The 13,878-nt window shown below is 35.8% G+C and overlaps 1 protein-coding gene across 1 annotated transcript; it reads right to left on the bottom strand.

Annotated features, from left to right (window-relative positions):
- Positions 1-1,135: 1,135 nt before the first annotated feature.
- Positions 1,136-11,326, bottom strand: LOC137639813 (uncharacterized). Its single transcript, XM_068372055.1, has 3 exons — positions 10,283-11,326; positions 9,994-10,127; positions 1,136-1,229 (listed from the first exon to the last, which is right to left on the bottom strand). Exons 1-3 carry the CDS (start codon positions 11,324-11,326, stop codon positions 1,136-1,138), a joined length of 1,272 nt encoding a protein of 423 aa, XP_068228156.1.
- Between the last annotated feature and the right edge of the window lie 2,552 nt (positions 11,327-13,878).

The raw sequence follows: 13,878 nt of genomic DNA, 5'->3' as shown, positions 1-13,878 counted from the left end.
GCACAAAGTTCCCTCATCTCGTGTCTCATCTCATCAAGGCTTCTCTCTCTCTCTCTCTCTCTCTCTCTCTCTCTCTCTCTCTCTCTCTCTCTCTCTCTCTCTCTCTCTCTCTCTCTGATACAATATAGTATTTGCATTATATATATATATATATATATATATATATATATATATATATATATTTATACATATATATATACATATATATATGTATATATATACATACATATATATGTATATATATACATATATATATATGTATATATACATATATATATATATAAATGTGTGTAAATACACATTTATATATACATAATACATATACGTATACACGCGCACTAGTGTACGAGATCCGTCAAAGATTACGTTTAAATATTTTGATGAATAAGCGTATACACACATACACAAAACTTCAAAATCAATCAAATAAAAATTGCTCCAATAAAAAGCGCTGTAGAAAAATGGCTGGAGAAAAACGAAAGTTCCTAACCATAATATCTATTAATATATATTAAAGAGCTTTTAAACAATTACATCTATTAATATCTCTTGATTTCTATCAATTTCCTCCCTACCAATTCGAAATGAAGCGAATTGCAATCTGTCATGATTCGACATTTTATCAAACGTGCTTCACCTTTCCGGTAAGATTCTGTTCACGAAATAAAAAATATATTTTTTACGACACATAACGAGGAGTAATTACCATATGACGCGTTGGACTGACTCCAGTTTCTAAAAATACGAGTAAAAAAAAAAAAAAAAAAAAAAAAAAAAAAAAAAAAAAAAATGCACCAGACGAGAAGGCAAAGTAAAAAAAAAAAATACATTTGCTTTCGAAGACGTCCGACTGAAAGGCGTGTGCGGGCTGAAAGCAATGCTTGTTAAAAGACTATTTAAACAAAGGTGGAAATTAAAAAAAAAAAAAAAAAAAAAAAAATTTGAGGAAGTGCCACAGAGGGTGGCATGAACATTTCCACCTGCATTTCCTTCGATGAGAAATAAGCGGGTCGCGCTCCGGTAGTCGTGACCTACGAAATGAGAAATTCTTAACAAAACGCTACTTTTCCAAGTAAACATACACGGGCATTTCGAAATTTGAAATTACACGCAAGTGCGACCCGTGTGTGTATGTTCAAATGGTTGAAAGGTCACACATGATTGATTGATTGATTTGAGGTGTTCTGGCATCCTGACATCTAAGGTCATTGACGCCGAAAAGGTCATTCCTGAAAGGAAAAGTCAAGGGACAGTGACAATGACCTTGAGACTGACCATATATACATATGATCAGCTTCCTAGGACTCTCTCTACCCAGCTAGGACCTGGGAGGTTTTAAAATATTTAAAGGCCGCCTAGGAATGGCACAGGCAAGGTATATTGACATTGCCCTATTAAGCAGGACAATGCCCTAGAGACTGGCCATATACACAGATGATCAGCATCCTAGGACTCTCTTTACCCAACTAAGACCTGGGAGGTTTTAAAATATTTAAAGGCCGCCTAGGAATGGCACAGGCAAGGTATATTGACATTGCCCTATTAAGCAGGACAATGCCCTAGAGACTGGCCATATACACAGATGATCAGCATCCTAGGACTCTCTTTACCCAACTAAGACCTGGGAGGTTTTAAAATATTTAAAGGCCGCCTAGGAATGGCACAGGCAAGGTATATTGACATTGCCCTATTAAGCAGGACAATGCCCTAGAGATTGACCATATATGCAAAGGATCAGCATCCTAGGACTCTCTCTACCCAGCTAGGACCTGGGAGGTTTTAAAATATTTAAAGGCCGCCTAGGAATGGCACAGGCAAGGTATATTGACATTGCCCTATTAAGCTTTACAATGCCCTAGAGACTGGCCATATACACAGATGATCAGCATCCTAGGACTCTCTCTACCCAGCTAGGACCTGGGAGGTTTTAAAATATTTAAAGGCCACCTAGGAATGGCACAGGCAAGGTATATTGACATTGCCCTATTAAGCAGGACAATGCCCTAGAGACTGGCCATATACACAGATGATCAGCATCCTAGGACTCTCTTTACCCAACTAAGACCTGGGAGGTTTTAAAATATTTAAAGGCCGCCTAGAAATGGCACAGGCAAGGTATATTGACATTGCCCTATTAAGCAGGACAATGCCCTAGAGACTGGCCATATACACAGATGATCAGCATCCTAGGACTCTCTTTACCCAACTAAGACCTGGGAGGTTTTAAAATATTTAAAGGCCGCCTAGGAATGGCACAGGCAAGGTATATTGACATTGCCCTATTAAGCAGGACAATGCCCTAGAGACTGGCCATATACACAGATGATCAGCATCCTAGGACTCTCTTTACCCAACTAAGACCTGGGAGGTTTTAAAATATTTAAAGGCCGCCTAGGAATGGCACAGGCAAGGTATATTGACATTGCCCTATTAAGCAGGACAATGCCCTAGAGACTGGCCATATACACAGATGATCAGCATCCTAGGACTCTCTTTACCCAACTAAGACCTGGGAGGTTTTAAAATATTTAAAGGCCGCCTAGGAATGGCACAGGCAAGGTATATTGACATTGCCCTATTAAGCAGGACAATGCCCTAGAGATTGACCATATATGCAAAGGATCAGCATCCTAGGACTCTCTCTACCCAGCTAGGACCTGGGAGGTTTTAAAATATTTAAAGGCCGCCTAGGAATGGCACAGGCAAGGTATATTGACATTGCCCTATTAAGCTTTACAATGCCCTAGAGACTGGCCATATACACAGATGATCAGCATCCTAGGACTCTCTCTACCCAGCTAGGACCTGGGAGGTTTTAAAATATTTAAAGGCCACCTAGGAATGGCACAGGCAAGGTATATTGACATTGCCCTATTAAGCAGGACAATGCCCTAGAGACTGGCCATATACACAGATGATCAGCATCCTAGGACTCTCTTTACCCAACTAAGACCTGGGAGGTTTTAAAATATTTAAAGGCCGCCTAGAAATGGCACAGGCAAGGTATATTGACATTGCCCTATTAAGCAGGACAATGCCCTAGAGACTGGCCATATACACAGATGATCAGCATCCTAGGACTCTCTTTACCCAACTAAGACCTGGGAGGTTTTAAAATATCTAAAGGCCGCCTAGGAATGGCACAGGCAAGGTATATTGACATTGCCCTATTAAGCAGGACAATGCCCTAGAGACTGGCCATATACACAGATGATCAGCATCCTAGGACTCTCTTTACCCACCTAAGACCTGGGAGGTTTTAAAATATTTAAAGGCCGCCTAGGAATGGCACAGGCAAGGTATATTGACATTGCCCTATTAAGCAGGACAATGCCCTAGAGACTGGCCATATACACAGATGATCAGCATCCTAGGACTCTCTTTACCCAACTAAGACCTGGGAGGTTTTAAAATATCTAAAGGCCGCCTAGGAATGGCACAGGCAAGGTATATTGACATTGCCCTAGAGACTGGCCATATACACAGATGATCAGCATCCTAGGACTCTCTTTACCCAACTAAGACCTGGGAGGTTTTAAAATATCTAAAGGCCGCCTAGGAATGGCACAGGCAAGGTATATTGACATTGCCCTAGAGACTGGCCATATACACAGATGATCAGCATCCTAGGACTCTCTTTACCCAACTAAGACCTGGGAGGTTTTAAAATATTTAAAGGCCGCCTAGGAATGGCACAGACAAGGATAGTGACATTGCCCTATTAAGCAGGACAATGCCCTAGAGATTGACCATATATGCAAAGGATCAGCATCCTAGGACTCTCTCTACCCAGCTAGGACCTGGGAGGTTTTAAAATATTTAAAGGCCGCCTATGAATGCCACAGACAAGGGATAGTGACATTGCCCTATCAAGCAGGACAATGCTCTAGAGATTGACCATATATGCAAAGGGTCAGCATCCTAGGACTCTCTCTACCCAGCTAGGACCTGGGAGGTTTTAAAATATTTAAAGGCCGCCAATGAATGGCACAGCCAAGGGATAATGACATGGCCCTATTAAGCAGGACAATGCCCTAGAGACTGACCATATACACAGATGATCAGCGCCCAAGGCCTATCTCTGCCGAGCTAGTACCAGGGAGGTGCAGGCAATGGCTACTGATGACTCAGCAGATAAACCTATAGGCTCCCCCCCAAACCCTTAGCACACAAGAATGGTGAGGTTACATCGACCAAAGGAACTAACGATTTTGAGAGGGACTCGATCCACAGTCTGGCAATCACCAGGCAAGGACGCTATCACATCGGCCCCCTTAATGGTAGATTTAAAGGCTCCTCGAATACTCCCATCCTCAGCTCACAAGGATAGTAAGTTTGTAGACACTACAAGAAACTATCGAGCTTGAGCGGGACTCGAATCCCAGTCCATCAGATTGCCAAGCTGGGACGTTTACGATAGGTCACCACAACCCTTAATATTAATTACTAAGAAATTATTTCTTTAATAAAGATTCATTACTAAGAAATTATTTCTTTAATAAAGATTCATTACTAAGAAATTATTTCTTTAATAAAGATTAATTACTAAGAAATTATCTCTTTATAAAGATGAATTACTAAGAAATTATTTCTTTAATAAAGATGAATTACTAAGTAATTATTTCTTTAATAAAGATTAATTACTAAGAAATTATTTCTTTAATAAATATCAATTACTAAGAAATAATTTCTTCAATAAAGATTAATTACTAAGAAATTATTTCTTTAATAAAGATTAATTACTAAGAAATTATCTCTTTATAAAGATGAATTACTAAGAAATCATTTCTTCAATAAAGATTAATTACTAAGAAATTATTTCTTTAATAAAGATTAATTACTAAGAAATTATTTCTTTAATAAATATTAATTACTAAGAAATCATTTCTTCAATAAAGATTCATTACTAAGAAATTATTTCTTTAATAAATATTAATTACTAAGAAATCATTTCTTCAATAAAGATTCATTACTAAGAAATTATTTCTTTAATAAAGATTCATTACTAAGAAATTATTTCTTTAATAAAGATTAATTACTAAGAAATAATTTCTTCAATAAAGATTCATTACTAAGAAATTATTTCTTTAATAAAGATTCATTACTAAGAAATTATTTCTTTAATAAAGATTAATTACTAAGAAATTATCTCTTTATAAAGATGAATTACTAAAAAATTATTTCTTTAATAAAGATGAATTACTAAGTAATTATTTCTTTAATAAAGATTAATTACTAAGAAATTATTTCTTTAATAAATATCAATTACTAAGAAATAATTTCTTCAATAAAGATTAATTACTAAGAAATTATTTCTTTAATAAAGATTAATTACTAAGAAATTATCTCTTTATAAAGATGAATTACTAAGAAATTATTTCTTTAATAAAGATTAATTACTAAGAAATTATTTCTTTAATAAATATTAATTACTAAGAAATCATTTCTTCAATAAAGATTCATTACTAAGAAATTATTTCTTTAATAAATATTAATTACTAAGAAATCATTTCTTCAATAAAGATTCATTACTAAGAAATTATTTCTTTAATAAAGATTCATTACTAAGAAATTATTTCTTTAATAAAGATTTATTACTAAGAAATAATTTCTTCAATAAAGATTCATTACTAAGAAATTATTTCTTTAATAAAGATTAATTACTAAGAAATCATTTCTTCAATAAAGATTCATTACTAAGAAATTATTTCTTTAATAAAGATTCATTACTAAGAAATGATTTCTTTAATAAAGATTAATTACTAAGAAATTATTTCTTAAAATCCTTCATTTCTATAAGTTCAAATAATTAAAGCTATTTTTTACGCCACATTAAAAAAAAAAAAAAAAAAAAAAAAAAAAAAAAAAAACCTAAATTCTGGTGTTTTTTTTTTTTATCTACTATATAATTGGGCTTTTTATTTCCCCATAAGCTACTTAACTTGGTAGGCCTAATTTCTCATTTATCTTTAATGGATGCCAGTCAGCTTAGGCTTATAGATATACGTGGTTCTTCTGTATAAAGAATTAATAGACGGAAAGTAATATTAAACTTCACACAAATTTACTATAGTCAATTCTTTTTAGTGAGGCAGAATTGCACCAACTCGTAGGGGTGCCCTTTTACCTCGGAAAAGTTTCTTAATAGCTGACTGGTCGAACAAAGTGAAGTAGAATTGCACCGACTCGCAGGGGTGCCCTTTTAGCTCGGAAAATTTTCCTAATAGCTGATTGGTTGTTTATATGTATTTATTTATAGGATTAAACTTAAAGGAATGAAGTCCTTTATAACAAGGACCGTATACATATGTATATATTTAAAGGTTTAAAGGTCGCTCATAAATAGCAGAGGCAATGGGCAAGACAATGTCCTAGAGACTGAAAATGTATAAATATGATCATCGCCCAAGGTCACTTATCAAGCTAGTACCAAGGAGGGCCAGGCAATGGCTGCTGATGACTAAGCAGGTAGGCTCCCCCAAACCTCCATCATTAGCTCACAAGGATAGCGAGATTGTAGACACTGCAAGACACTGTCGAGCTTGAGAGAGTCTCGAACCCCAGTCAAACAGAGTGCCAGGCACAACGTTATAAGGACAATATAAAAAGGAGAAAAACTTACTACAGTGAAATTAAGAAAGAGAAGATAAAAAACGCCAAAATGGCTATTTTTCTCTGTTGGAGCCCTTGGGCTTATGGCATCTTGCTTCTCCAACTAGGGTTGTAGCTTGGCTAGTAATAATAATAATAATAATAATAATAATAATAATAATAATAATAATAATAATAATAAAAATAATAATAATAATAATAATAATTAAAAGACCTACTTTACCTGACAAGAAATAAAACAAGACTAAAAAACAATTTTTTTTATTTGCTTCTGATAACATTGTTCCAGCAGGAACACTTTTTTTTACCTGGAAACCGACTTTTATTTCAAACAAACCTTCGGATATCTTTTGTTTCAAAACTCTCTCTCTCTCTCTCTCTCTCTCTCTCTCTCTCTCTCTCTCTCTCTCTCTCTCTCTCTCTAAAGATGAAATAACCTTATGAATGACAAGCTATAAACAAAAGCAAACAATTAAACGAAATATGAATGAATAGGAAAATAAAAGACAAGTAGAATTTTGTAAAGAATGCCTAGCTCTTGACAGTGTGGCGAAAAAGCTGGTAAAGAAAAAAAAAAAAAAAAAAAAAAAAAAAAAAAAAAAAAAAAAAAAAAAAAAAAACAACGACTGGAGGGGACTCCACAATCTTCAAAATAAAGGGCTCTTGGCTTTAAGAGGATCAAAAGTGCTCAAAAATACAACACACACACACACACACACACACACACACACACACACATATATATATATATATATATATATTCAAATTCAAATTCAAATTCAAATTCTTTATTTCAGCTGTAGAGCCATATACAAAATATTACAATAAAATTAATAGTTATATACAAATATATTAGGAGTAAAACAAAAGGTCTAAACACAGAAAATGTGTTGAGACCACTCTTTAAAAACTAATGATTTTTTAAAACTATCACTGTTAAAAATTGCACAAATTAAGTGGTTTTTTGAACTCTTTGCTCTCTGAAACAAACTTACAATACATTTTCTCACTAATTCATCAAATGTTGGTATTCCTAAAGAAACAAAGTGTCCACTTACTCTCGAAAACCTTTCTATTCCCATCAGGTACCTAAAAGAGTCATTGTAACATATCTTAAGTTTTCGTAGGGTTTCCTTTTTACATTTCATTGCCAGAGGCATACAATACAGGGAAGTACAGAAAGATCTGAACAAATGTACTTTTGCCTCATCATTGCACATATGAAAGTTCCTCAGCAGCATATTGCCTCGCAAGCATTGCCCTCGATAGAGTGATGCAATATGGTCATCGTCCTTTAGATTGTCATTAATATTCATGCCAAGATATTTACATGACTTAACGACTTCCAACCTGACGTCATTAATATAGAGTGACGGTTCACTAAATGATATAAAATTACAGGGTTTTATTACAAGAACTTTGGTCTTGTCAGGATTGGCTTCAAGATAATGGTACTTCAAATATTCCATACTTTTATCTATGAGTATTTGCAACGCTTTTAAAGATGGGGCTAAAAGTATTATATCATCTGCATAAAAGATATGATTCACCTTAACCTCTCCCACTGTGCAACCACCTTCCCTGCTGAGGACCTTTGTACTTAAGTCATCCACATATACGGCAAACAGAAGTGCTGATAGAACACTACCCTGTCTAATACCACAACTGGGTTTAAAAGGAGAGGAAAGACTATTACCCCACATTATTCTAAAGTCCTGAGTTTTGTACCAGTACTGCAGCAGTGCTATAATGTAAAATGGCACATGTCTTCTCTTTAAAATTTGAAATAATCTTTCATGACACACTTTATCGAAAGCCTTGGACATATCCATTGCGCATACAAAAACTGGTGTGTTTTTTGACCTATAAAACTGGCATGTTTGTTTAAAAAGAAAAAGGGCCATATCAGTGCTGTGTTTAGTTTTATAAGCAAATTGATTATCGGAAGTTGTTAACAAGTCTTTGCATCTCTGTAGGATGATGCATTCAAATAGCTTAGAAATAATAGAGGCAAGGGCTATTGGACGATAGTTATTCTTATCAGAGAGAGACTTATGGTGATCTTTAACTAAATTCAGAATTTTTATTTCAGTCAGATTTTTTGATACGAAGTGATGTCTACACAAACAAGTGAACAAAAGTGACAGATGCACATAAAGAGTTGGATGGGCATATCGTAAGTGATTCCCTGTGATTCCATCAAGGCCCGGGGCACTATTTAACGAAAGGGATTTTAAAGCATCTTGAACGTCTTTAACGGAAACAATTGGTATGGTGCTTTCTTCATCTTCATTTTCCATCGATAAAGACATTTTTGGATGGTTCGTGCCTTCCATAATATGAGCATAATGATTCTTCCAACCTTCTGCTATGTTTGACTCTCCCCTTATTCCATCAATACTAACCGGTAGTTTAGTAGTTTTCTTTCTTATTTTGTTTATTGTTTTCCAAGGATTTCTCCTGCTCATATCTCTAGCGATTTTTTCCTTTGTTGTTTTGTTTACCGTCTTCTTGCAGACTTTGAGTGCCTTTTTAAAATTTCGTTTAGACAGGACCATCTCATCGTATTGCACACCCGATCTCGGCATTCCCATTTCCTTCCATAATAAATACTTTTGTCTGGCTGTAACGTGGTGTAATTTGACGTTTTCATTCCAGCCTGGTATTCCATGACTTTTATATACCTTTCCGGTATTTTTTGTATCCCCACTCTTAATCAATGCATCAACAAGATCGACAGCAAATGTTTCAATTAGAAATACATGGTTTCTGTCTCTGCATCCCCTTGTTCTACAGACAATTGCCTCAACTGGAAGCTCTATTTCTTTTAGTGTCTTCTCGCTTCGAACTTTATATTCATCATTATTTCTAACCTCGTAAGTTATTCTCCGATTATTGGTCCCTGCTACTCTGTATGCTGAAAAATCTTGTACACAAAGTTTAAAACCCAGAGGCTTATGGTCTGAGCCTATCTCCTCGTAAAAAACCTTAAAACATCGAAGTGCACTCAAGAGGGAGTCAGGGCACACGACATGGTCCAGCCACCTCGTGTGACCCGTAGCATCGCTTACCCACGTATGGGTATCATGTGGTAATGAGGTGATGTCGGCTGCACAGCAGTCGTATTCATCACACCACCCAAATAATTCTGCACCAAATTCGGATGAAATGTGAGCGTTAAAATCCCCCACAGCAATAACATGATCATTCTGATGTTCTTCAAATAGACATTTAATTTTCCCTAATTTATTTAAGTATTCTTCAGTATTAGAACCGTTATAATAGGGCATATAACAATTGATAACCCTTATCGTACTACCACCAAGACTAATATCTATACATAAAAAGCGTTCGTCTCTTGTGGGTATTTTCCTGACATACGGAGAGATCTCCTCATGAACTAAAAAAGCTAGTCCCCCATATGGCCTTCCTCTCACCAGAGCTTGACTTAGGTCTACTGGTGACGACGATATGGAATCAAAGTTACTATCAATATTGTTTAAAAAGTTACTCTCCTGTTGTGGCAAAAATGTTTCTTGTAATGCTATTATCTTATAGTTATTACATAAATTCTTTACAACGTGGACATTTTTCCTGACAGATCTACAGTTAAAAGTTGCTATATTAATTGCAGCCATGATTAATTTCTTTTTTCGTACCATTTCCTTACCATTACGCCTTTTGGCCAATTAACAGACTGGAAAAGGTTAGTTACTTTACACTTTTCAATGCTCTCGATTGATATTTTAAAGGAAACATAATTGTCATGTTTCGCTTGGAGTTTCTGACATTGAACTGAATTTTTACCAGATACATTTATGACATGGATTTTCAATTCATCTTCATTTACAAGAGGGCTTAACCTAGACACAAAAAGAGAAATATTGGTGAGAGGTTCAGCTGCTAGTAGACCAGTACCCTCATTGGTTCCTATCACTGCAGGTTTTCTTCTTAATAACTTGGTTGAGGTGGCCAAACCGGGGTGTGAAACTCCAGATGGTCCGTTTTCGTTTCTCCTCTGCATCTGCCTTCGCACTTTTCTCCGCTGCCATGGCTGGAGCTCCCATTCATTCAAAGATGTTGATGATGTCGTGGAGGCTAGATCCTCATCTGAATCATTCTGTAGCGTGACATCCCGAGTAACCGTTTTATTACTCGTGCCCTCCCCAGTATACAGTTCAGCAGTTCCTTTAGAAGCTTCGCCAGATGTAAATTTGTCAGTGTTTTTAATATCCGACCTTTTTCTGTAAAGATGAAGTAGTTCCGCTTGTTCTGCTATCACTTCGTCTGACGTTTTTCTTTTCTGCTTTGTGGCATTATTCTCCTTCACTAAAGTCGTTATTTCCTTTTTGCTAACATTTTCTTCTATTTTTGAAACTTTTTCTCTAAGCTGCCTATTGGAATTGGAGAGTATCTGAACCTCCGAACGAAGAGCACTAAACAGTTTCAGCACCGTTGCCATGTCGACATGATCCATAGTTACTGGAGGCACTTGGGTACACTTCGTTATACAAAATTCAGTACCTTCAGGTGTAGGTGACTGACACATTAACGTCATAATTTGTCGTATGTTATTTTCCTTCTTCTGAGCGCCACGATATTCCTTTTTCTTTTCGGGGCAGCCGTACTTCTCAAACGCCAGCAGCACTGCCTCCAAGGCTTCTTCCTCACTGTAAAAGTCCATACATAAGCTCAGCAAATCCTCCTGATTCATGCAGTCAATCTTATTGAAGATAAAAAACAACAAACCATTGTTTATAAACTTACAGTCCGATACCACGGATGCTGAATTGCTACCAGCCATGATTACTTTTCATTTATTTAGGTCGTCTGCGTGAAAATGACGTAGCTTCACGTCATTGAAACTATGACGAAACGATGACGTCATCAAAAGAAAATTTTCAAGGGGGAGTAGTACGCATGCGTTTAGTTACGGAAGAGAACTTTAAAACTAAGTCAATCACATGAAACACCAACTGTCTCCACTTTTGTACACATTTCCTCGGATTCCTAAGTTATTCACTTCACTGTATTTCACGCTTGAGGTATTTCCCATGCCATAGATCCTACAAATAACAAGGTGTATTGAGGAGCTCCAAGTGTCCACACTTGTTTACGTATATATATATATATAGATATATATGTATGTATATATATACATATGTATACTTATATATATATATATATATATATATATATATATATAAGTATACATATGTATATATATACATACATACATACATATATATATATATATATATGTATGTATATATATACATATGTATACTTATATATATATATATATATATATATATATATATTCATATATACATATACATACATATATATATGCATATATATATGCATATATATATATATATATATATATATATATATTTATATATATATATATATATATATATATGTGTGTGTGTGTGTGTGTGTGTATATATATAGATATATATTATTATTTTCATTATCATTATTATTATTATTATTATTATTATTATTATTATTATTTTTAGCCAAGCTACAACCCTAGTTGGAAAAGCTGGATGCTATAAGCCCAGAGGCTCCAACGGGGAAAATAGCCCAGTGAGAAAACGAAAACAGGAAATTACAATATTTAGAGAACAGTAACATCATCAGAATAAATATTTCTTATATAAACTATAAAAACTTTAACAAAACAAGAGGAAGGGAAATAACATAGAGTATTGTGCTCGAGTGTGTGTGTGTGTGTGTGTGTGTGTTATTATATCGACAATATCCCATAAAAATTTAACCGCAAGTAGACTTTAAAACCAATCAATCAACAAGTTATTAATTATGCATAGAAATACCTTGTTCACACTAAGAAGCATTCGACATTAAAACCCAAGGCTGTAACTAAACTAACCTGGTCTAATATAAAGAAAATAATAATCTACTCTTTCAATCATAAAAATCCAGTAGACTTTAAAAACCAATCAATCGATAAGTTAACTAGAGAGACACTTGGGAGAGCGCAGACCTCCGCCGCGGCAGCTTATTTCTTGACCTTTTGCTCGAGCTCGACCTTGACCTTTGACCTTAACATGTATTGACTGGCTTGGATTTTCATATTAAATATGAACCAAGTTTGAAGTCTGTGACAACGATGTCCAAACATTTGGCTGATTACGTGAATTGGACATTTTGATTGACCGTGACCTTGACCTTTGACCTTGATATTTGACCTTAACCTTTAACCTTGACCTTTGACCTTGACCTTCCAAAATTAAACAATTTCCAGCTTTTTACATAAAACAGTTAATCCCTGCACGTTTCATTCCTCTACGATTAAAACTGTGGCCAGGAAGCTGTTCACAAACAAACACATAAACACAGAAACAATGGGGTAAAACATAAACTCCTTCCATCATCGATGGAGGAGGTAATAAGCATGTGTAAAGACAATCCATGGCCCAAATGACATTGAAGGCCCCCCCCCCTTAAACAGTCCCTCTACCCCCCCCCTTCCCCCCCCCAGCCAGCAATCACCTTCAGCGCCAAATCGATCGTACCCCATCGATTAATATCTGAAATTCGATTAAGACATTAGAGTTATAACACAGGGTAATTGGTGATGGGTAGGGGAATGTTGGGGAGGGGTAAGGTTGGGGAGGGGAAAGGTTGGGGAGGGGAAAGGTAGGGGAGGGGAATGTAGGGGAGGGGAAAGGTTGGGGAAGGGAAAGGCGAGGGAGGAGGTTGAGGACTGAATGACCTTCCGAACCCATGTCCATAATTTCCCATGAAAGGAAACAGCGGAAATGAAGGCATACAGAGAGAGAGAGAGAGAGAGAGAGAGAGAGAGAGAGCCAGACTTCACATCTGATACAATTTGTAACTTCTATCTTATTAAACCCTTCTTGAGAGAGAGAGAGAGAGAGAGAGAGAGAGAGAGAGAGTTCACATCTGATACAATTTGTAACTTCTATATAAGACCCTTCTTGAGAGAGAGAGACAGAGAGAGAGAGAGAGAGAGAGAGAGAGAGACGCCACATCTGATACAATTTGTAACTTCTATCTTATAAAACCCTTCTTGAGAGAGAGAGAGAGAGAGAGAGAGAGAGAGAGAGAGACTTCACATCTGATACAATTTGTAACTTCTATATAAAACCCTTCTTGAGAGAGAGAGAGAGAGAGAGAGAGAGAGACGCCACATCTGATAAAATTTGTAACTTCTATCTTATAAAAACCTTCTTGAGAGAGAGAGAGAGAGAGAGAGAGAGAGAGAGACGCCAC

This window comes from Palaemon carinicauda, chromosome 4 (assembly GCF_036898095.1).
Source record: "Palaemon carinicauda isolate YSFRI2023 chromosome 4, ASM3689809v2, whole genome shotgun sequence".
NCBI classification, from domain to species: domain Eukaryota; kingdom Metazoa; phylum Arthropoda; class Malacostraca; order Decapoda; family Palaemonidae; genus Palaemon; species Palaemon carinicauda.
Note: the sequence above shows the minus strand (reverse complement) of the source record. Positions and strands in the feature narration are given on the sequence as shown.

Coding starts and splice junctions, on each gene's coding strand:
- LOC137639813 (XM_068372055.1), bottom strand. CDS start 11,326: ATGAATCAGGAGGATTTGCTGAGCTTATGTATGGACTTTTACAGTGAG. Junction 10,128..10,282: donor ATTGGCCAAAAGGCGTAATG/GTAAGGAAATGG, acceptor TTGCCACAACAG/GAGAGTAACTTTTTAAACAA. Junction 1,230..9,993: donor GTTCATGAGGAGATCTCTCC/GTATGTCAGGAA, acceptor TTTTCCTTTCAG/GAATGACCTTTTCGGCGTCA.